General features: G+C 45.9%; 1 protein-coding gene across 2 annotated transcripts in view; it reads right to left on the reverse strand.

Moving 5' to 3' along the window:
- The window catches only part of LOC137625411 (tRNA pseudouridine(38/39) synthase), an 87,775-nt gene that overhangs the window by 16,008 nt on the left and 46,750 nt on the right, over positions 1–25,017 (reverse strand). For both annotated transcript variants that reach the window (XM_068356316.1, XM_068356317.1), the window contains exons 6-8: positions 23,760–23,881; positions 23,037–23,461; positions 7–150 (exon numbers count right to left, since the gene is read on the reverse strand). In XM_068356316.1, the coding sequence (XP_068212417.1) occupies positions 7–150; positions 23,037–23,461; positions 23,760–23,881 (691 nt within the window). The remainder of the gene's footprint in view (positions 1–6; positions 151–23,036; positions 23,462–23,759; positions 23,882–25,017) is intronic.

Raw genomic sequence — 25,017 nt, forward strand, 5'->3', positions numbered from 1 at the left:
TCTTACCTGACTGAGTTTTGCGTCCATAAAGCCTGCAGTTGGGATATAACAGACTTCAGAACTTCAAGATCCCATTGCCATGCAACACCCTCGAATGTGGTTCCATACAGGTTGAGGGGCACATCACTGGCTAAACAATACTGTGGTTTCCTGTAGAAAAAAATATCACAAATTTAAAAGAAATTTATATTTTTCCTAACTATACAAACCTCGGTCCATGAAGAGGATTAAGACTTTAGCAAAGTTGGAACGGCTGTTCAAAGTTGAACTCCTTCACTACGAGGTAGAAGATCAGCTAATCAAGCTATACAGTATAAGACATTTATCATCATGCTCACTTAATCTATAATAAACTACATTTTCCTGTTTATTTGTTTTACTGCTGATTATAGAATAATTTTTTTGAAATTTTGCTCTTTTTTCTTTTTATTTCACTCTAAACAACCTAAACATTTTTTACATTCATTATGAAGTGATTATAGAATAATTTTGAAGAAATTTGTTTTATATAATTTTCTCTTAATAATGGTAAAGCACTGTGGTTTTGTGTAAAAAAAAAAAAAAAAAAAAAACTATATTAACTGAAGTGACTGTTATTTGGTAACAATTCCACGATAAATATCCATTGAAAGATATAAAGTAAAAATAACAAATTTGGAAGTACAGTAATTTGTATTTTTCTTAACCTATACAAATCTGGAGCCATTAACCCTTTTACCCCCAAAGGACGTACTGGTACGTTTCACAAAAGCCATCCCTTTACCCCCATGGACGTACCGGTACGTCCTTGCAAAAAAATGCTATAAAAATTTGTTTTTCATATTTTTTTGATAATTTTTTGAGAAGATTCAGGCATTTTCCAAGAGAATAAGACCAACCTGACCTCTCTATGACAAAAATTAAGGCTGTTAGAGCAATTTAAAAAATATATACTGCAAAATGTGCTGGGAAAAAAATAACCCCCTTGGGGTTAAGGATTGGAAATTTCCAAAAACCCCGGGGGTAAAAGGGTTAATCAGGGATTATCCTTTCGGCAAAGCTGAAACTAGCCATACGACTTTTAGCGAGGTGGAACTACCCCTCCTGCACCCTCTGTAGCGGTGGGGGGTTAGAGGGGTTAGCTGGAGTAACCAGCCACTCCTCTCACACACATGCACCTGTGTATCCTGGTCCCTTTTTACTGTATTGCAGTTAGAACTTCTTGGGGGATAGAGGTGATGGCAGGCCAATTCGTGTAAATAGCTCCAGGTTTGTATACATTAGGAAAAATAAAAATTACTTTCAAGTTTGTCATTTGTTGCGACGCTCATACAAACCCCACGCTATTTATTAGGGATGACTCACCCCTTAGGAGGGTGAAAGTCGTGACCAACTGGCTGGTCTTTAACCCGGGGTTTTCCCGTACATGTTCGCATGTAACAGAGAGAAACCCTGAGACTTCGCTAAACTAGACGTGCAAAGCACGATTAGCGGCCTAAGCAATTTTGTTGAATGTGTGACTAGTGTATGGAAAACACTCAGAAACATAGGATTCTTAGAAGTAACCCGAGACATTACCCAATCCCACCTTGCCAGGGGGTATGGGGACGCAACAAGTATATCTATCTATACCAGGTTATACAAGGGAAACAGTTATACCTGCAGATGGTGAAGGTCATCTTTGCAGAGTACCGTAGGAGCTGTTGCCCAGTAGGGGAGGTGGGAGATGAAAGAAAGAAAGAGCTAGTCATTCTTCGTCAATCATCCCAGGCTTATCCTTGGTTAACTCTCCCCTCACCATTTGCTACTTGTCCATCAAGGAGTTTGATTGTTATAAACCCTTTGTGTAGCCACCACAGGGACAATGGAGAACTTCTGCATGTTCCTACGGTTCACGTCTGGCAGGAAGTGGGAGGTAAAGGTCATTAAAGCTTTCACATTGCCACTGGCATGGTCTGCGTCACAGAGTAGCTGCATATAAACATTAAGGGCATATTCCTATTTGAAACGTTATGAGTTCTAGGTCACCTCTAAGAGAAGGAGAAGGATTCAATGACTGGTCCATGACCCTGCAGGTCCCAGTCACGAACGAGTTCCTGATGAGCCTCCTTTGACCCTCTTAGGGTTGGCGTACCCTTGAGGAGAGCTGATGTATCTTCCTCAGGGTATAACCTCAAGTTAATCACTGACGTAATAGCCATTGATACGGATCATTGATCATGCTACGGAGGATTTTTAGTCCAAAGAGCTTGAACCTAGGGTCCTCGCAGTCTGGAAAGATGTCAGATGTTACTGGATTCCTCACCGTAGGCGAGATGTTAAGGGCAACTCATGAGGTAGGCCTACTCTCTTAGCCTGGGGTAACATTGAGAGAGACCTGTCTTCAGGATCAGGTGAAGATCTGCTGTCTAGGAGTCCTGGGTCATCCGGGTAGGGGGGGGGGGGGGGGGACCAGGACTGAAGGAGATAGGTAGGCTCAAACTCTGTAAAGAGCAATGACTGGCGACATGGGAAAGGTTTAGCCTTTTGGTCTGGAGGAGATGCTCCAGGAATGAACAGGGGCCTCCCATCACCTAAGTCTAGGAGTGGAATTCCTTCTGATGGCAAATTGAGGGTCTATTACTGGGATAGCGCCATCGAAAAGAGAGACAACCCTTGCACGATCCTCACCACGGAGAAAATTGGGTCGTGAAGGAAGTCCTCAATAGCTCCCGAGCCATATACACCTCCAGTGGAAGATCCCAACATGAACAACGCTATCCGACTGTCGTCCTTGTCAGGCTCGAAGTCCAGTCTTCTGCTGGGCTGAAATTTTAAGCCCTGACGTGGACTGTCGACTTTCAAACGTACACTTATAGCAGAACCTTCATCTGTTGGTTTTGCTATGACAAGAAGTACTAGTAACGTCAAGACAGGAAACCCTACAAGCAATGCACTGCATACTATGATCACCGAGGAAGATATGTGTTTTTTCTCTCAAGTTGGCTGTAGTGTTGGGTTTGCAGCTTGATTGGGACTGTGCCCGCCACACGATATGGTGCATATGCGACAATTGCAATCTGTACCACGACCTCATGTAATGACTCATTACAGGAAGAAATAGGGAGCGCCTCCAATGTATAAGAAAGCCCTACCACTGAAGCTCATCAACATTCAGTTCCCACACTTCCACCCCCCAGGAGTACTCCAGAAGATGTTGAAGACCCTGGGCAGGCCACCTAAATGGCCCAGATTTGACCCAAATCCAGATATCGACTGCATGATGGCCGCACCTAGAAAATATTCTCCTCACCCAGAACATGTTCCTGACCCCTCTCCTCATACCAGTGGAGACCCCACCTGCCAAGAAGAAAAAGGAAGAAAGAGTGGAACCACTTACTCCCACACCACCTACCAGCAGCAGAGGAAGAAATGTCAGCCATGGACCTGGATCCCTCCAAAGACACTCACCCTCCTGCTCTGGCTGAGTCACATCTGCCTGACCAACTGAAAATCCTGCCTGACACAGCTACTTGCTGAAGCCACTGCCGCACTCACCCCGACTGCTGAGCCTGCTCCAGAACCATGTCCCACCTCTATGGATCCAAAGCACCTGCTAAAATTCAAGTTACCAGCCGTGGAAGGTGTACCTTCCTATGCAGCAGTTGCTGCCATTGCAGCCTCAAACCCAGGAATAAAGATCTCTGCCAGAGCTAGTCTAATATGTGGTACCATATGTGGCCTCTCCTCTTCCCTTCCCTCCTTTCTTTGATGCTTCTATAGGAAACGTTAAATCTAGGAGAAAAATGGGGTGGTCGACTCCCTAGATGAGATTCTCATCTGGCAACCTCCTTACCAGGACAGTCTCTTGATTGGATCTTGTAGAGAACCAGAGGAAAGGAAGATCCCTGGTTCCAAAGGACCTGGGATCTTTCTGTTCCTGAAGTTGTTGGATTCGACTGAGACTGTTGTAGTCTTGGCGAACCTGCAGAAGTTTTTGCAGAGTGATGACCACGTCTATAGATACCCATATTCAATGTAACAGTTGGGTCTCCAGAGATTAGTCCAATCCTCAGATCATGGTAAACTCGAGCAGGTATTTTAGAGGAGCTCGAGATTGTTAAGATCAACCAATTGTCCCAAGTCTTTGGAGACGAGGCTGATCTTGAAGGGCAAGGTTGACTTTAGGGTAAAAACCCTTTGGTGTTATCTAAACTGAAGCATGACAGGCTAAAGACGGATGTCAAGGAAAAAGGACTATGAGTATGAGTTCTACTGGTCAAATTTGTACAGGAAGCCATGGGCTAACTATTTATATGATAACAAGCCTTTTTCTGGCATAGCAGAGTTTGAAAATCAAACTTGTTCCATGAGGAGAGGCTAAAATTGGAGACTTCTATAAGAAGTGACCAAAGAAGCTCGGCAGTATCTTGACGAGCCGCGTCGCCACCATTTGAACCTTTGAAGGACATAGTAGATAGAAATCTCACTCTCAAGACGGTCTTCTTGTTAGCTTTGGCTTCAGCTAAGAGAGTGGGCGAGATCCATGGTTTGTCCTACGAAGTCTCGCATACAAGAGGTTGGCGTGAGATCTCCTTCAAGTTCGTTCCTTCATTTGTGGCTAAAACACAAAATCCAGCTGTCTGGGATCCAAAATTCGAGGGGTTCACTGTTCCAGCAATTCCTCAGTCAGGTAATCCGGAAGATTTGAAGTTGTGTCCAGTCAGAGCCGTAAGGAAATATCCGGAGAGGACTGCCAGTCTCCGACCTGGTATCAAGAACCTCTTCGTCTCCACGGGCACGGTGAGAAAGCCGGTCTCTAAGAATACCATCTCCTTTTGGCTTAGACAGGTGATCATCAAGGCCTATAGTAGTGCCGGTCTTCCCCTACCAGGTAATCCCAGACCGCATGACATTAGGGGTATAAGTACCTCTCTTGCCTTTGAGAGAAACATGGCAGTAGCGCAGATCCTCAGAGCAGGCACCTGGTCGAACCAATCTACATTCACAACCCACTACCTCAAGGAATGTTCGAGGAAGTCTCTAGATGGGTTCTCTATTGGGACAATCATCTCCGCGCTCCAAGCGATTAAACGGCCAAAGCCCCAGGTATAATCGCGGGTATCAAGACCAAAAAGACACAGGTTCGTTTTCCCTTTTCCCCTTGTCTTCTCTTTTCTTTCCCCGGAGATTTGACCAGGTAGAGCCTGCACAAGACATGACTTCACACCTTCGTCATTGAACACAACAGCAAGAAATTGTTTAAGGGTGAGTACTTAGACACTAGCATGAGCTCTTTGTGTAGTTTTTCCTACGATTCGTTTTCCGACAACCTTTGGAACCTAGTCTCCTATCTAGGTTCACGGCCGTTCTGCTTAGTTGGGTCTAGGTCAGGTAGACACTCCCACCTCCTAAAGTGTAAGTCTCCTAAAAAAGTAGTTCGAGGTAAGTCTCTGTGTTGGAACAAATCACAAATTTTTAGTAATATGTTATTTTCATTAGTAAAATAAATTTTTGAATATACTTACCCGATAATCATGTAGCTGTCAACTCTGTTGCCGACAGAAATCTACGGTCGGGATACGCCAGCGATCGCTATACAGGTGGGGGTGTACACAACAGCGCCATCTGTGGTCAGGTACTCCAGTACTTCTTGTCAACACCACCTCAATTTTTTCCTCGGTCCACTGGTTCTCTATGGGGAGGAAGGGCGGGTCCTTTAATTCATGATCATCGGGTAAGTATATTCAAAAATTTATTTTACTAATGAAAATAACATTTTTCAATATTAATCTTACCCGATAATCATGTAGCTGATTCACACCCAGGGTGGTGGGTGGAGACCAGCATACATGTTAACAAAGAAGCTAAGTATCCCGTATTTTATTTTATTAGTTATTCAAAAATAACATAAAATAAATAAGTACCTGGTAAGGAAGACGACTTGAACCATTACTCTGCCTTTATTAAGTACGTCTTCCTTACTGAGCGTAGCGGTCCTCTTAGGATGCTGAACGACTCTTAGGTGCTGAAGTATAAAGGGCTGCAACCCATACTAAAGGACCTCATCACAACCTTTAACCTCGGCGCTTCTCAAGAAAGAATTGACCACCCGCCAAATCAACAAGGATGTGGAAGGCTTCTTAGCCGACCGTACAACCCATAAAAAGTATTCAAGAGAAAGGTTAAAAAGGTTATGGGATTATGGGAATGTAGTGGCTGAGCCCCCGCCTACTACTGCATTCGTTGCTACGAATGGTCCCAGGGTGTAGCAGTTCTCGTAAAGAGACTGGACATCTTTGAGATAGAATGATGCGAACACTGACTTGCTTCTCCAATAGGTTGCATCCATAACACTCTGCAGAGAACGGTTCTGTTTGAAGGCCACTGAAGTAGCCACAGCTCTCACTTCATGTGTCCTTACCTTCAGCAAAGCAAGGTCTTCTTCCTTCAGATGAGAATGTGCTTCCCTAATCAGGAGCCTGAATTAGTAAGAAACTGAGTTCTTAGACCTTGGAAGAGAAGGCTTCTTGATAGCAAACCATAAGGCTTCTGATTGTCCTCGTAAAGGTTATGACCTTTTTAGATAGTACCTAAGAGCTCTAACTGGGCAAAGTACTCTCTCCAGTTCGTTCCCCACCAAGTTGGACAGGCTTGGGATCTCGAACGACTTAGGCCAAGGACGTGAAGGAAGCTCGTTTTAGCAAAAAACCGAGCTGCAAGGAACATGTAGCCGTTTCAGATGTGAAAACTATGTTCCTGCTGAAGGCGTGGATCTCACTTACTCTTTTAGCTGTTGTCAAGCACACGAGGAAAAGAGTTTTTAATGTGAGGTCCTTAAAAGAGGCTGATTGGAGAGGTTCAAATCTTGATGACATAAGGAACCTTAGGACCACGTCTAGATTCCAGCCTGGAGTGGACAACCGACGTTCCTTTGAGGTCTCAAAAGACCTAAGGAGGTCCTGTAGATCTTTGTTGGTGGAAAGATCCAAGCCTCTGTGGCGGAAAACCGCTGCCAATATACTTCTGTAACCCTTGATCGTAGGAGCTGAAAGGGATCTTACGTTCCTTAGATGTAACAGGAAGTCAGCAATCTGGGTTACAGTGGTACTGGTTGAGGAAACTGCATTGGCCTTGTACCAGCTTCGGAAGACTTCCCCTTTAGACTGATAGACTCTGAGAGTGGATGTCCTCCTTGCTCTGGCAATCGCTCTGGCTGCCTCCTTCGAAAAGCCCCTAGCTCTTGAGAGTCTTTCGAAAGTCTGAAGGCAGTCAGACGAAGAGCGTGGAGGTTTGGGTGTACCTTCTTTACGTGAGGTAGACGTAGAAGGTCCACTCCTAGAGGAAGAGTCCTGGGAATGTCGACCAGCCATTGCAGTACCTCTATGAACCATTCTCTCGCGGGCCAGAGCGGAGCCAACCAACGTCAGCCGTGTCCCTTTGCGAGAGGCGAACTTCTGAAGTACCCTGTTGACAATCTTGAACGGCGGGAATGCATACAGGTCGAGATGGGACCAATCCAGCAGAAAAGCATCCACGTGAACTGCTGCTGGGTCTGGAATCGGAGAACAATACAACGGGAGCCTCTAGGTTATCGAGGTAGCGAACAGATCTATGGTTGGCTGACCCCACAGGGCCCAAAGTCTGCTGCAAACATTCTTGTGAAGGGTCCACTCTGTGGGGATGACCTGACCCTTCCGGCTGAGGCGATCTGCCATGACATTCATATCGCCCTGAATGAACCTCGTTACCAGCGTGAGCTTTCGATCTTTTGACCAGATGAGGAGGTCCCTTGCGATCTAGAACAACTTCCACGAATGAGTCCCTCCCTGCTTGGAGATGTAAGCCAAGGCTGTGGTGTTGTCAGAGTCCACCTCCACCACCTTGTTAAGCTGGAGGGACTTGAAGTTTATCAAGGCCATGTGAACCGCCAACAGCTCCTTGCAATTGATGTGAAGTGTCCTTTGCTCCTGATTCCATGTTCCCGAGCATTCCTGTCCGTCCAAAGTCGCACCCCAGCCCGTGTCTGATGCGTCAGAGAAGAGACGGCGGTCGGGTTTCTGAACAGCCAAAGGTAGACTTCCTTGAGAAGAAAGCTGTTCTTTCACCACGTGAGAGTAGACCTCCTCTCTTCGGAAACAGGAACTGAGACCGTCTCTAGCGTCATGTCCTTTATCCAGTGAGCAGCTAGATGATACTGAAGGGGGCGGAGGTGGCGTCTCCCTAACTCGATGAACAGGGCCAGCGATGAAAGTGTCCCTGTTAGACTCATCCACTACCTGACTGAGCATCGGTTCCTTCTCAGCATGCTCTGGATGCATTCTAGGGCTTGGTAGATCCTTGGGGCCGACGGAAAAGCCCGAAAAGCTCGACTCTGAAGATCCATACCCAGGTAGACAATGGTCTGGGATGGGACGAGCTGGGACTCCTCAAAATTGACCAGGAGGCCCAGTTCCTTGGTCAGATCCATAGTCCATCTGAGAATCTCCAGACAGCGACGACTTGTGGGAGCTCTTAAAAGCCAGTCGTCTGACGGAGCCGGACACAAGATCATGGTACTGCTGCACAGTCTGTGAACTGTCAACCATGGGGAAGCGAGGAAGTACAGCGACAACCCGAAACTGTCTATACTGTCTGGGTCGTACAGACAACTCCTTATCGGGTTGCTGAGGTTGCCGCACTGCGTCACAACAAGTCACTTCTGCTGGTTGTTGAACGTCTTCCCAGTGACACACTGACTCCGTAAACAAAAAAATCCTCTAACAAGGACTAAGCTTGGACTGCATGTCTTGCAACAAAGCTCAAGGTCTATGGGAGCAGGTGTGGTAACAGACGGGGTTAGCGACTGAAGTGGAACCATTACCCTCCCTGGAAGCATGTTATGCTTAAATAAAAGTCCATAGGAGGCTAAGCAGCTAAAGGCTCCTCTCCAAATGACAGAGTCCTCAAGGGAACATCAGAAGGAGGGAGAATAGCACTTTCTCATCTACAGGAACCATATCCGAGAAAAGCTAAGTTCTCTCAGTGAGGGTTTCACTGGTGCAAAAGCAGCAGACCAGAAGGCAACGTTATGAAACTGCTTGACAGTCTTGTGAGTTGGCAACAACCAAAGATGTGTGACTGAGGAGCATGCGGTAAGGTATGCAGAGCATGCGGTAAGGTATGCAGAGCATGCTGTATGTAGAGCATGCTGTAAGGTAAGCAGAGCATGTTGCATGGCGTGCGGCTTATGCTGCATGGGATGAGGCTCATGCTGCATGGGATGAGGCTCATGCTGCATGGGATGAGGCTCATGCTGCATGGTATGAGGCTCATGCTGCATGGGATGAGGCTCATGCTGCAAGGGATGAGGCTCATGCCGCATGCGTTGAGGAGGATGCCGCATAGTATGAGGCTCCTGCCTCATGGGTTGAGGCGGTTGCCGCATAGCATGAGGCTCCTGCCTCATGGTTTGAGGAGGATGCCGCATAGCATGAGGCTCCTCATAGCATGAGGCTCCTGCCTCATGGGTTGAGGAGAATGCCGCATTGCATGAGGCTCCTGCCTCATGGGTTGAGGAGGATGCCGCATAGCATGAGGCTCCTGCCTCATGGGTAGAGGAGGTTGCCGCATAGCATGAGGCTCCTGCCTCATGGGTTGAGGCGGATGCCGCATAGCATGAGGCTCCTCATAGCATGAGGTCCCTGCCTCATGGGTTGAGGAGGATGCCGCATAGCATGAGGCTCCTCATAGCATGTGGCTCCTGCCTCATGGGTTGAGGAGGATGCCGCATAGCATGAGGCTCCTGCCTCATGGTTTGAGGAGGATGCCGCATAGCATGAGGCTCCTGCCTCATGGGTAGAGGAGGTTGCCGCATAGCATGAGGCTCCTGCCTCATGGGTTGAGGAGGATGCCGCATAGCATGAGGCTCCTCATAGCATGAGGCTCCTGCCTCATGGGTAGAGGAGGTTGCCGCATAGCATGAGGTTGCTGCCTCATGGGTGGAGGAGGTTGCCGCAACACATGAGGCTCCTGCCTCATGGGTGGAGGAGGTTGCCGCAACGCATGAGGCTCCTGCCTCAAGGGTTGAGGAGGTTGCCGCATAGCAAGAGGCTCCTGCCTCAAGGTAAGAGGAGGTTGCTGCATAGCGCTGGTACCTGGCAACTCCCAATGCGGCAGCTCACGCATGGAGGCAGGAGGAGCCTCAACATCATACGTCTGGCAGGGTGGACTGCGCAGAGGTGGAGGAGCGCTCGCAGGAGGAGGTGTGCTAACCTTCTCTGCCTGAAACTCCTGCATCAAAACCGCAAGCTGAGACTGCATTGTCTGCAGCATAGACCACTAGGGTCTATGAAAGACAACAACAAACGGAGCTACTGTCCGTTGAGACTGAGGGTCTAAAACAGCTGGTGCGGCAACAGACGGAGTTACTGCCTGTTGCGGTACCACCTTGCCTCTCTGGGAGGTGTGCAGTTGTCGTACTGCAGCAAGTCCGAACTGACCCAGTGCTAATGGCTACACCTAGGAGTTGGACTTGCGCGGAAGGGACCGACTTGCACTTAAAAGCTGCAAGATTTGGTCCATGGTTTCTGCGAGAAACCTCTTCCGCAGACGAGGAATAAATGGGCTCTCTCGTCTTTGTGTGGGTGGGGTGATCACGTCGGCTACGTGAGTTGGTTACACCCGAAACCACAGAGGGAAACGTCTGTTCGTCGATCAAGGCCTGATGAACCCATAAGTCCTTCGACGTTACTTCTCCCCTGGGCTTGGGAGCTTGTAAGAGGTCCCAGACTAGGCGAACAACTGGCACGAACAGACGAACCCTCGAACGCAACACTGTAACACTTTGCGCATATCACTTTATCACTTTTGATTTTCTGTTTGCACTTATTTCACTGAACTCGAAACTTAAAGTGGTTTGTACCTGAAACACGCAATTCTATCCTTCATTAAAAGTTAGTAATTGCGAAAACAGTATTACAATGTAACAGAAAAACATAATGAAAGATAAATAATTCAGTGGCTGGAAAATAGACTAAACACTAGATCAAATAAACTACGTTTAAAATCTCTCACCGCATAAAGCCTGGGAACAAGAATAAAACTCTAGAAACGTTTACCTTCTTCCCCTAAAGAGACTAGGGAGAAGAGCAAAAACGATAACAACGTTACCTGCTTGAACGAAACGTTTACCCTCCCCTCTCTCCCTCCGTCTCTATCTCTCTCTCTCTCTCTTTTGACTTAGAACCTGAGAGATGAGCCCAATTATATATATCGTTAAAACATATTATTGTTAAAGGAAAAAAACTGAAAGATTTCCCAAATAAAAAGTTCCTTTATTAGAATTAAAACCATTTAAGCTAAGAAAGAATGAACAAAACGCTAGAATTGGTTTACTCTTACTGCAACGTGAAACCGTGAATACTCTCTCTCTATCGTAACGATAGAGCGCAAGTTGAACGTTCTGAACGTCAACAACTGCAGAGACAAAACAAAACGTTAGTTCAACTTTGAAAACAGTACGAGACTATCAAAGAAATTCTTTCAAAAACATTAAAATAGCATAAAATGTTAACAGGTAAAAACGAAATGACGGGCTCAATGTTAATTAACTTCGGTTCCAAGAAAAGACTGCCTACTATTAGGAAAGGTCGCATATAAACAAACATAAAAATTAATTTTAATAAGTTTATAATAAAAGGAAGTTAATCGAAGAGGCCTATAAAAGGCGGAGAGATATAAAATAAATCTATAACTTTGTTAAGCAAAATTAAGAAAGAGAGCCTATACTCTCTTCGACACCAACACTTCCGTCTAAGGGAAGGGTCGGCCATTTAAAAGTGAAAGAGAGTTCATACTCTCTTCGTCACCAAAATTAAATCAAATTAATTCCAAAAAACTTGCTAAGCTAATGAAAAAGCTTCCTGAATAGCGAAGGCTAAACTCTAGAGCAAATACATCACCAAATCGTGAACAATAACTCCAGAATCAACAGCGTATCCATGTAGGTCTAGCCGGAGGCACGACAGAGGAAAAAATTGAGGTGGTGTTGACAAGAAGTACTGGAGTACCTGACCACAGATGGCGCTGTTGTGTACACCCCCACCTGTATAGCGATCACTGGCGTATCCCGACCGTAGATTTCTGTCGGCAACAGAGTTGACAGCTACATGATTATCGGGTAAGATTAATATTGAAAATTGTATTTTTCTTAACATACTTACCGAGAACTACTTACGGATTACTTTCGGGTAATGGCCCTCCCTTCCTTCCCCGAGTGCCTTACTGACCCTTAGGTATTTTTAGCATCCAAGAACTTACTGAGGGTCGAGACCCAAGCTAGCATATGGCCTGACTTGGGGTTAGCCTCAGGGCACGTATCCTTCCGCCCGAGGTGATCCTCACAGAAAACGGAAGTAGGGTAAACTACACAAAACTCTGGTCGGTTGAGAGGAGATTCCAGGTACCTCCTAAGAAAGTAGTTCTCGGTAAGTATGTTAGGAAAAATGCAAATTACTAAAAATTTGTGATTTTTACTTGGTTGTATTGGCTTTTTCATTTGAGTTTTCCCAGTTTATCTGTTTGTTTTGTATATCTTATGTTTTATATTTGTTAATATTTTTGTACTATTGAACTCTCTTTTTGCATTATATGTTTTTAGTTTCAGTCCCTTGTGTTTAACCCTTCCCGAGCTTGTACCATTTCTCTGTTATGATTTCACGGAGCGACACAGGTCGAGCCCAGAAAAGGGATTTTGATGAAGAAAAAATCTATTTCTGGGCGAGGAACCTGTGTCGCCCAGTGAACCCACCCTTTCCCTTTTTTCGCTCACCCTGGTTGGTCCAAGCTTCGGGTGCTGGAAGGAATGAGGATGGGGGGTGGGGAGATGTAGGGGTAGAGAGGGGGTATGTTGATGAAGGAGAGGTCTAATTGGTGAGAGATCTATGGTCGTGGTTCAATCAAGCCCCAGTTTTCTATACCGACACTCAAAGAGTGAGCGAGCAAGGTTTATTCCTGGCATTCCATGCATCTCTTTTTCTCAGATATATTCAGCAATAACTATGCCTGGGCGACACAGGTTCCTCGCCCAGAAATAGACTTTTCCTTCGTCAAAATCCCTTTATTCAGTAAAGAGAGGTCAATGAACGATCTCTAGCCCCAGTCGTCTAATCCATCAGGAAGAGTCAACTATAAGAACACGGAGAACTGTCTCCAACTACTTTGAAAATTGTTCTTATCAAAAACTTTCACCTCTGCTACTAAAGCCAGAGCTTTTGGCAAATTCCAAGGGTGACTTTAGAACACCATCAGCGTGTAAGTGAGGGGATGACAAGGAACTATGAAGGGCAGGCGGTATTTGCCTCTATAGACTTCAACATCCACTGCTCTACTCCATGTCCTAGCCACCTTTCCCAATGGCTGACAATCATTCCACACCTGCAGCAGCTGGAGGAGGGGACTGCCGACTTCCTCCTTATTACTCTATTGCCCTTCCTTAACTGGCCAGGCTGGCCACAGAAGGGTGGGTCACTGTCTAAAGCTATTTTTGAAGCAGCAGCTAGAGGTCCTGATCGGGCTTTAAAGGCACCCAGAGTTTTCACCAAAACTGAAACTGATGGTGTGGCAGAGACAGTCTTCAAAGGGCCTGGGCCCCTGAAAATAACTACACAATGGATGATGGAGTCATGGCTAGCCTCCCGACACTTCTCTACCATGGCCTCCAGTACCGACTCGGTGCCAATAATGCCTCTTGCCCAACCAGGTTGGAAAATCGGGAAACAACAGTATTCCTTCTCTACAGGATCTAATTGGCCTATTGGTTCAATGACTGGTGCGTCATGAAGGTCACCATCTTTGCACCATACAAAATCAACTTGCTGTACTATGCCAAAATGTCAGGATTTGACAAATCCTGAGTAGTGATAAAATAAATGACATCAACCGACCACTGATCGATCCAGGAGGCTGGCCAATGAAGAGGTTTTCATGGCAGTAGACTCAAGAAGTGAGAAGAATGTGCCTTTAGTCCTGAGTCTTTCCACAGGCAACACCGCCATCAATCTAAATGCTGCGGGATCAACAGTAAGAGGAGATGGGCTCGCACCTTCGAGCGCATAGATTCTCCTCTGTTGAGAAATTGTGGGAGACAGGATATTACTCAACCAGTTAGACCGCAGTGAATTGTCAGACCCGGAGATCTGAAAATCTACTCCATTCAGAACCCCGTGAACAAGTTCTGATCAAGACAACTCATGTGAGGTCTTTGATCTTAGGGGGTGCTGAAACACTGGTGATTAATCGTAGAGCCTACTTTCATAAGAGCCCTGGTAGCCTCTATAAGTTAATTTTACTTTCAAATAATCACAAGAACATGGATAAATGAACACCATCTCACTGGACTCAAGTTGGGTGCCATTAGGGCATCCAAAACCTGAGACTAACCCTCCCTCTCACAGGATGAGGTTTCAACATGTACCTCAGGAGTCCTTTCCTCTCAGAGTATACACAAATAGAATCAGGATTATACTTTGAGGAGGTTGAAGGGGGTCCAATTGACAATCAGCTTCACCTTCAGAAATAGGACGGCCTTTGGCCATCATAACCACAGAGACAGAAAAACCTCCACCGATCACGTACACGTGATGGGGTATCTTGGTGATTGTAAGAGCCTTGAGAACTTACTGGCATGTGGACAGGCCCCATAGGGAAAAAAGCAAATGACAAGTGATCTTGCATGAGTGGAATTGTAACGGGATCTGGGGCTCAGGAGGGGAACAATCACGTGGTGACCAAGGATCCCACATTTATTGTCACTCATAAAAGAGAGGAGACTGATGGCTGGTACCTCTCACTCCAAAATGAGCCAATTTCCCTCCCTTCAGACAAGAAGGCACTCACATATCCCGGTGCAAGACCAAGCACGGTAGCAGAAGTGTAAGATCTTGTACCACATACAATACAGTTACACCTTCCAGTCTGGGTTGATACTGTAACGTATTGTCTCATGAGCAGGCAAGCAGATCGGTCAGAATCTCACGTGACTCCAGTAGATCAGTCTTCCTGAATTTCCTTGACAAATTCTTCTTCTTCTTCTTCTTCTGCACACAAGTAACTATGTCCAAAGGATCAACTGAAGACGAGGCAGAGGAGGAAGAAAAAAACTACAAGAGGAGGAGGAATCCACATGCATCTTCTTCATATCCGGCTTCTTCATGGTCGAGGTCCTGGAGGCCAACAATAATGATCCTACAAAGGAGGGGACCACAGGGACCTCTTCCACAGCAGTCGAGACCATATCAACAGATGTCACACTGCCAAGCATGTCCACAAGTATAGCCAGAAACAAGGATGATACAGCAGAGAAAGCCTCATTAGTAATGGCAGTAGCTAACACCTTCAGGAGTATTCCTGCCGACGGGGTACCAGCAATAACCAAAGAAGAACACAACTTTCTCAGGTCCATGTCATCGTCAGTTGGAACAGCAACAGGCAAGCCACAAGGCAAAGGTAGAGGATTATTACCTTCCATAGGTAAAGGTGATACTTCTGCTTTTCCTGAGAAAAGCTCTGAGGTCTCCTCCCCACCCACCCACAAAGTCCTGCAGGGGACCCAGCCCTAAAAAATCAGAGACACACAACAGATAGAGCAGCACAGGAAGACAAGAAGGAGCTCTAGAGCTTCTCAAGCATCTTAGTCTTCTTCTTGGCAAACTGAACTCATTGGCAATGAGGCCATGATCTAGACTTGTCACAAGGGATGACTGCTAGCAGTCCTACCCACAACAAAAAACATACAGATGGCTTGTGTCAACAGCAGATTTAAACATAAACCTAGCACATTTCTTACCAGGATTCCATAAATATGACTGCGTGCTAACACCCTTCTCCCATTAACCTTGCAAAGAAAAGGAAAAGATTAAAACAGCCAAGATAAAAGAGACAAAAAGAGTACTGTATGTCCTTATTGATTATGGCCAAAGCCTAAAGTGGAAGTCTAGTTGACCGACAGGTGCGCAGAGCTTACCCGCCAATAGTTATAACTACCCAGTTAAATTTTCAACGGCAGTTCCAGCTTCCCTCAAGTCATGTTTCTATTAGACAATGGTTTGTATTTATGTAGAAACAAACTAGAAAAATAAATGAGTACAAAGGAGTATTTATTTGCTTATCAAAAAATGACAAACTTATAACAGAGTTTATATTTTTCCTAACATACAAACCCAAATTCTTTACTATGGGAGATATTCTAGCGCGAGCTGCAAAATACGACTGAAAAACCTTAACAAGGTCGTTAACGACCAGGCAGGTAATTACCCACCTGTTAGTGGTGGGGGACCGCCAGTCGGTAGCTGCTGTTTACCTTCAATCAGATTCTAGCTAGGACTATCCTAGGGGGCGGTGATGGAGGGAAGATTTGTGTAAAGAATTCGGGTTTGTATGTTAGGAAAAATACAAACTCTGTTATAAGTTTATCATTTGTTCCTACACTTGATACAAACCCTTATTCTTTACTACAGGAGACTTAGTCTTGAGGCCAGGGTGGCAAAGGAGTTCCCTATCCCTAGGGAAGATAGTCCTCGGACTAGACTCTTTTGAAGCAACAATCTGCCGTTAATCTTCTTTCTTTGTAGATCCCCATAATCTCAGTACGACTGAAGGTTTGTAGCTTCGAGGAAACAAATGTTTCAGGATGAAGTGGGTCAGGAACATTTGACTCGGATCCCTTCAAACTTAGGATTCCCCCGACCTTGCAAAGGAGAAACCTCGTGACCACGAGTATAACTTATACCCTGTGAGAGGAATCAGATGAGTATCATACCTTATTTCCATTGGCAAGTCCAGTTGAAACTGGATACAGACTAGGATCCCCAGGTGAGAATGAATGATTTAAAGTTTTCAGGGAGGGAGGAGACGAAGAAGATAGATGGATGTCGTTCTTAAAACCTAGTGTAACCCAGAATCCTCAGCCAATGGTTACTGTCCCCTGAAAGGGCGTAAGGTAGCTACAGCACCCGTTAACCTGTCACAATAGGCCCTATAGAAAGGGTGTTTAGAGACCTATGTGTCACGTCGCTCAAATAGTGAGCGGTGAATGTAGATAGCGTTTCCAGACCCCAACAATTGAGACTTGGGAGACTGAGAAAATTCTCTTAAACACCAGTGAGGCAGCCACTCCCCTAACTTGATGGGCTATGGGTTGTGCTGCCTCTGGGTCTCCATGAAAAGACCTCGCAATAACTTTCTTGAGCCAGAAAGGGATGGTGTTGTGAGAGGTTCTTTTCTTTACCTTGTTGGTACTAAGGAAGAGATGACGGAGACGTGGTCTGAAAGGTCTGGTGCGCTTCAGATATTTCTTTAGCGCCCTGACTGGTCATAGTAACGACTGGTCTGTATCCTGCGTTACCTTATTGAGGGTGGAAACTGAAAAACTCGAAATCTCTCATCAGTATATGAAGGATTATGAGTCTAGCCACCAAGCCCGTTACGAAGTTGCGAGACACGTCCCCCCCCCCATCCTTTAGAATGGGTGACGACGTAAGACAGACCATGTAGCTCACTGACCCTTTTAGCCAAGGACAGAGGTACGAGGAAGACAGTCTTAAGGTTCAAAAAAGTAGCCTGAGGCCCTTAAGGGCTTATAGGGCAAACCCTTCAGGGAACGTAAGACACGTCTCACGGTGATGGTCTAATCTCAACTGGGGGGCAAGATCACTCAAAACCCCGAATCAGCCAAGGTGATGACTTCTGAGGAGGAGAGGTCAACCCCTTCTCTGTCTACAGATGAGGCTCAAGGCTGAGCGATAGCCCTTAATCGCCGAGACTGAGAGGAGCTTTTCCTCACTGAGGTACAAAAGGAAGTCTGGGAACTACTGATCCTTCCTTTTGAGAACCCAATTGCTCCACATTATCGCTGTTGTAGCTGTTAAGAAGTTCATTATCTTGGCCCCAGCTATTAGGACTTTTTGTAGGGACTGCCTGGAGTTTTGGTTTGACAAGTCCTCTTGGCTCGCAAGGTAGCCAACTGTATCAAACCACGTGTCAAGCCAGAATGGATATTGAAGTCGCTTCCATTGCCGAGGCTTCTGTGACTGAGGAGAGCCTGGAAGAGTAGTGTCTCTTCGAGGATTAGCCTTGTGTGAGCCTCGCCGTGAGGGGATCCAAGATCAGAGGAGAAGGGTTGACGTCTCTGATCTCGGCGAACAGACCAGGTTTAAAGGTTTAAAGGTCGCTCAAGAATGACAGAGGCAAGGGACAGTGACATTGCACTAGCAGTTGGGACAATGGCCGGGAGACTGACCATATGTGGTCAACAACCAAGCCTCCACTCCATTCCAGCTAGGAATAGGGAAGGCCAGGCAGTGGCTGCTGAAGACTTAGCAGATAGATCTATAGGCTCCCCCAAACCCCCCAACCTTAGCTTACAAGGATGGTAAGGTTGCAGGCACTAATGGCACTTAATGAGTCTGAATGGGACTTGAACCCCAGACTGTCAAACACCAGTCAGAGACGTTACCAATCAGGCCACAGCCAGAAGATAATTCTGGTCTTAGGGTTTGGGGTGGACTACATAGCCTGTCTAAGGCTGGAGCGTCATGGGGTCGAGGAGACAGATGCAAATCGCCGAGGCATGAGATATTACACATAGTTCTTAGAGTCCTTAAATAGGACTCGACGGCAGCTCTCCCGAGGAATCCTCAGGCTGCGATAATTGCTCGCGTGTTATTACAGGTAAAAGTGGAGACGCGAGTAGCAGACAAACCTTATGTCTCACCCCTTGTATCTTTCTTATCGAAAGGGGAAGAATGGTAGAAGTCGGAGTGTCTGGAGGTAATGGCAAAGACCGTTGACGAGAGTCAAAAGACTCTGTCATAAGAGTATAACTCCTAATGACGATGGTCACATGCATAGCGCTAATTGCATGCGTGCGCGGACAGTCTGTGCTAATTGTTACGAGAGCCCGACTACTCGTAACTGAACCTCGAAGGTTCCAAATTGTGTGAACTCGAAAGTCCAGCGCGACAGAGGCCCGAAGAACTCCTAAGGTCATGAGAACCCGTAGGATCAGTATGACGAGAGATCAAGGGCTCCCGTTCACGACCGCCGAAAGGGTGATTGTCACGAGACCCCGAGGGGTCAACATGAGGAGAACCAGTAGGTTCAAAAAGACGTCTCCTTATAACACGAGGGGGAGAATGTCAGGGATGAAGATAACTCCTCTGCAGGGTAGATTTGTTCTCCCGAAGGAGAACGTCGCTTAAGACAAGGCTCTCGCTCCGCCCCTGGAGGAGAACCAAAAGCGTAAGGGGAAGGAGCGTGTATCAGCAAACTCCTACCAGTTTCCTTTCGTGAATGGGAGGAAGGTTCTCCCAGAAGGAGATCGCCTAACACAAGTTTTCCCCCTGCTCTATGGGGAAAAGCGTAGGCGTAGTAACCTCTCTCGCAAACGAGGGAGAAGTCCTCCCAAAGGAGGATATTGCCTAAGGCAAGATTTCTCCCCACTCTATGGGAAAAAGTGTAGGCGTAATAATTTCTCTCTCGCGAACTAGGGAGAAGTTCTCCCGAAGGAGGACATCGCCCAAGACAAGCTTTCTCCCAGTTCTATGGGAAAAAAGCATAGGCATAATAATCTCTCTCGCGAACGAGAGAGAAGTTCTCCCAAAGAGGACATCGCCTAAGACAAATTTTCTCGCAGTTCTATGGGAAAAAACGTAAGCGTAATAATCTCCCTCTGGTGAAGGCGAAAGAAGTCCTCCCAAAGGAGGATATGGCCTTAAACAAGCTTTCTCCCAGTTCTATGGGAAAAAAAAGCATAGGCATAATAATCTCTCTCGCAAACGAGAGAGAAGTTCTCCCGAAGGAGGAGATCGCCTAAGACAAGCTTTCTCCCAGTTCTATGGGAAAAAAGCATAGGCGTAATAATCTCTTTTTCGTGAACAAGAGAGAAGTCCTTCCGATGGAGGACATCGCCTGAGCGAAGCTTACTCCCACGGAGAAGTTCCCCCGAAGGAGGAACAAGCCTTAGACTTGCTTTTCTCCAGCTCAAGGGGAGAAAGCACAGTCTTCTGGGACGAAATAGCAGAGGAAAAACTCATTGAGCTGTTCGCAACTCTTCACGAAGGAAGGAAGGTTGCTGAATGGCTGAAGTGGGGAAGCTTTCCCTCGGAAGGGGGGTGGTTCTCTCACGCAGCCCAATTCCAAGGAAGGTTATCATTCCCTCATAAGGGGAGGTTCTCTAACCCCTGGAGGCGAACCTCCTGGCAGCAATCTATGTTTCCCAACAACAAGTTGATCAAGTTGCAGGTTGACAACGAGTGGTACCTCGTAACATGGGCAGCTTATGAGCTGCCACATGAAACGCAAGATAACGAACAGAGCGCCCGAAGCCCTCGGCATTGTGTTCTACGTCGCTGCTATCTGGTTGTTTTCTTTTAGCCTCTCTAACACTTTTCCCCTTTGCCTCCTGCTTTCAACTGAAGAGAAGAAGGGCCGAACCCCTGCATCTTCTTTCGAGGTTTCCGAGAGACTTATAATCCTTAATTCATTAAGGAGCAAAGGAACTTGGGAGGTTGTCCTGTCTGAAACACGTGAGCGAGGGATTAACCCCACGAGTGTATGACCGGAGATTTGCGAGTGTAGCGCCAATTGCGTGCGAACACCTTGCGTGACAGGAGTCTGAAGACTCTACCATAAGAGTAAAACTCTTTATGGTCATGGGCGCACTGTTGGTTGAGCGTACACGAAAACTCCACGTGACAACGAGTGGTACCTCGTAACATGGGCAGCTTATGAGCTGCCACATGAAACGCATGATAACGAACAGAGCGCCCGAAGCCCTCGGCATTGTGTTCTACGTCGCTGCTATCTGGTTGTTTTCTTTTAGCCTCTCTAACACTTTTTCCCCTTTGCCTCCTGCTTTCAACTGAAGAGAAGAAGGGCCGAACCCCTGCATCTTCTTTCGAGGTTTCCGAGAGACTTATAATCCTTAATTCATTAAGGAGCAAAGGAACTTGGGAGGTTGTCCTGTCTGAAACATGTGAGCGAGGGATTAACCCCACGAGTGTATGACCGGAGATTTGCGAGTGTAGCGCCAATTGCGTGCGAACACCTTGCGTGACAGGAGTCTGAAGACTCTACCATAAGAGTAAAACTCTTTATGGTCATGGGCGCACTGTTGGTTGAGCGTACGCGAAAACTCCACGTGACAAGAGTCCGAAGACTCTCTGTCATAAGAGTAAATCTCTTGGTGATTTGTTTCACGAGAACCAGAAGGTTCAGCATGATTGCGTGAGCCCCTAGAGGTTGTGTCGCGAGAACCCGAAATGCCAGATCAAAGGGAAACATTAGTCTCCCTTGTCACGAGACACCGAGGTGTCAGTGAGACTAAATGCATGAGAGCCCGAGGTTTCAGCAACTTAAGTCGCAAGAGACAGAAGGGATAGATATCGAGAAGTCGAAGGCGAGAGCGATCTTCTCTGAAGATAAGGAGTGAAAGCAGAAGCGCTCTATCTGACTTTCTAGAGCAAACGGAGACCCTCAAACTATTATGTGAAGAAGAGGGTTCGAGGTCAAGACGTGCTTTGCCCTTGGCCGCGCTCCTTAGATGATCCCTCGCGAGAGAAAGACGACAGTGAGGCAGAACGATAACGAGAGGGAGTGCTCTTCTTAGGTTCATACCAAGAGCGCTTATAGTCTCAAGGCGAGACGTCTCAAGGAGAGACAGAAGGCGAGGAAGAGCGAGAACCATGATGTCTCTTTCTATATCGTCTGTCTCTACAGCGAGAACATCTAGGTGAAGGCGCGCTAGCTCTACTTTTCATCTTCTCTCTCTCCCTCCTGACCTCCGAAGAGGGCGATGACAAGGAGGAAGCGCTCTTCTTATGTTTGTGACGAGAGTGCTTATAGTCTTACGGCGAGACATCACGTGAAGAGATAGAAGGGGAGGAAGAGCGAGAACTATGATGTCTCTTCCTATGTCGCCTGTGTCTCCGGCAAGAACGTCTTGGTGAAGGAGAGTGAACTCTCCTTTTCCTCTTCTCTCTCTCTCACTCCTAGCCTCCAAAGAGGGCGAGGCGATGAAGTGGAGGAGTAGGAGGAGGAGGAGGAGGTACTGCGATGTTTGCGCTCGCGATGTTGTAATTTGTAGATGCGCAACGGAGTGCGAAATACGCGCCGCACGAGCTGAAGTTACTATATCCACTAAAACTTCCGTGAGCGCCGACTGAGTTGATGGGAGGTAGGCGAGGTCCGGAACTCCCGAGGGTTCCAAAACAGAAGGGACCTGAGGCACTACCTTGCCCGCGAGGAACTGGTTCCAAACTTCCTCCAAAGGGGAACCAGGAAGTCCAAGGGCAGGCCATACTGCTCGTACATGATCTGGAATGGAAGTGGTAACAGAGTCATTCCCGGTGGCGGAAAGTATTGCCCCACTGGGGGGGAGGCAACATAATCCGCCTGACCAAGAGGAATGGGGGTTAAATCAATAGTGCCACTCTTCCTCGACTTCCCCCCCGAGGAAGGCAGGCAAGGAAGAGACTGAAGGGAGAGATCGAAAGGCCGAAGAAGAGGTCTACGACTCCTTACCTTCGATGGAGATCCTTGAGGTAATGAGTCCTTCTAGGACTTCCTATTCTAACTCTCTCGAACTTCTCCAACTTAGAAGGCGACCACTTCTACATACTTGGCAGGGGGAGCCTTCAGAACACCTATGACCTCTGTACCCAGGACATAGGGAAAGAGGATCCACCTCCAGCGGCGACATGAAGGTGCCCGGAACACTTCCTCATAATAGAGGACATCACATCTAACAAAGTAAAAGAAAAAGGATTAATTAAAAAACCAAAAAAGAAAGGCTAGTCTGCCAGTTAAATAAAAGCAGGAGCAGCGGTGTTATCACTGTGACGGCTAGAATTCGATTGAAGGTAAACAGCAGCTACCAACCGGCGGTCCACCACCACTAACAGGTGGGTAATTACCTGCATGGTCGTTAACGACCTTGTTAAGGTTTTTCTGCCGTATTTTCCAGCTCGCGCTAGAATATCTCCTATAGTAAAGAATGAGGGTTTGTATCTAGTGTAGGAACAAATAAATAAAACATTTACCTTGGATACTTGTCAACATCCAAGAGCTCTTGAACTATACTTGGGTTTTCTTTTCTCTCTCCCACCAAAAAGAGTATTGCCATAATTGCTCGCACTTGATGCCAAAGGAATGCCTGCCCCTCAAGCGTAGCGACACACATGTCGTAACCATCAGGAATTTCCCCACCTTTGGTCTCTGTACTTGAGCTTGACCCCATATGAGAAAATGTTAAAGACCTCTCAACATCATTAGAACTGTGAATCGAGGAATCCTCTGCTGTCGTATTCTCAACTTCAAATGTCTTTTTGATATCTTCTCCAACTTCACAGATATGAATCTTCAAGATACGTCGGCAGAAATTGACAACTCCGTTTCCCACATCCATTTTGCAGAAGTTCCTATAGTCGTGAGATCCGACCAAATGTTGAGCTGCCTCATTCATCAACTGAAAATCAATATCACTATCATTATTGCAAGTCCAGTTGCAACCCCAGCTGGAAAAGTTTAATATTGCAAGGCCTAGGAGTGCAATAAAGAAAGTAGCCCAATATGAAAAGGAATAAACTATTTAACCAAGAAAAAAATCAAATTATATCTTATAATCTTTAATAACGGTCATAAATTTCAATATGTCATTAATACAGATAGAAGAGCTGAAAATCAATCCATAAATTAGGGAAAACTACATTAATAAAGCTAAGTAGATACACAAGTTGTAACCTTAAGTACAGTACTGTACTTACTTTGATATCTAAGTTACCCCTCGGGAAGAAATACTTGTAAGTTCGATGGGAACAGTCGAATCTTGCCGAAAACCCAACTGCCACTGGACACCAAGCAAGCATACGTATTTCAGGGGGTAGAACTTAAAAAAAGGGAAGAAAAACCCATTTAACTATTAATGGTGTGGTGACTAAAGAAACAGTAAAATTGATGGAATAAAGGAAAAAAAGGAGTACATACATTGATATTTAAAACATCTTAAAAGATTAAAACAGTGCATACTTGTCATTGGGTTTGAAGGTCTTTGGATTATTCATGGATAAAGTAAGGAGAATAGCAAATCAAGCAAAAAATTTTAAGAATAATTTTAATCATGAATAATGACATTTAAGATATACTGTATATATATTTTTTGTAAGGCTAATGCACCTCAAAATATCTGATAATTTATGTTTCCTAATTTACTTTTTTTTTCATCAAAATCGATGTCCAAGATCAACCAATACAATAAAAAATTTTACAGAAATATAACAAATTTAAAAGTAATTTGTATATTTCCTAACGATACAAACCTTGAGCTATTTATTATGGATTATTCTTTCATCAAAGCTGGAAGACTAGCCACAAGACTTTTAGCGATGTGTAACTATGCTACCCCACTCTCACACACACACATCTGTGTTGTATTGTCACTTTTTATTGCAGGCAGATGTTATCAGGGGACAGATGAAGGCAGACCAATTTGTATAAATAACTCAAGGTTTGTATCATTAGGAAAAGTATAAAATACTTTCAAATTTGTCATTTGTTCTGACACTAAATACAAACCCTTTCTCTAGTTATTAGGGATGACTCACTCATTAGGAGGGTGGAAGTCAGGGTGAAGTCCGAACCCACTGGGTGGTACTAGATCCGGGGTTTTCCCGTACGTGCTCCACACGTAACGGAGAAACCCTGACACCTAGCTAAATTCCGTGCAAAGCACGGTTAGCGGTCTAAGCAATCTGTGCGATTGTGAGATACTAGCCGTATGACAAGTCTAGGAAAGAATTCTCAGAAACATAGGAATCTTTGAATTAACTATAGACGTTTCCCAATCCCACCTTGCCAGGGGTATGAGGACGTAACAAGTATACAGTATATCGCTATACCTGCTTACATAAAGGAAATGATTTTACCTGCAGACAGCTGAGGATAGCTTTGCAGAGTACTGTAGATGCTGTTCCCCCAAGGAAGGGAAGATGAAAGAAAGAACAAGCAAGCCATTCATTATCAGTC

This window comes from Palaemon carinicauda, chromosome 32 (genome assembly GCF_036898095.1).
Source record: "Palaemon carinicauda isolate YSFRI2023 chromosome 32, ASM3689809v2, whole genome shotgun sequence".
Taxonomy (NCBI): Eukaryota; Metazoa; Arthropoda; class Malacostraca; order Decapoda; family Palaemonidae; genus Palaemon; species Palaemon carinicauda.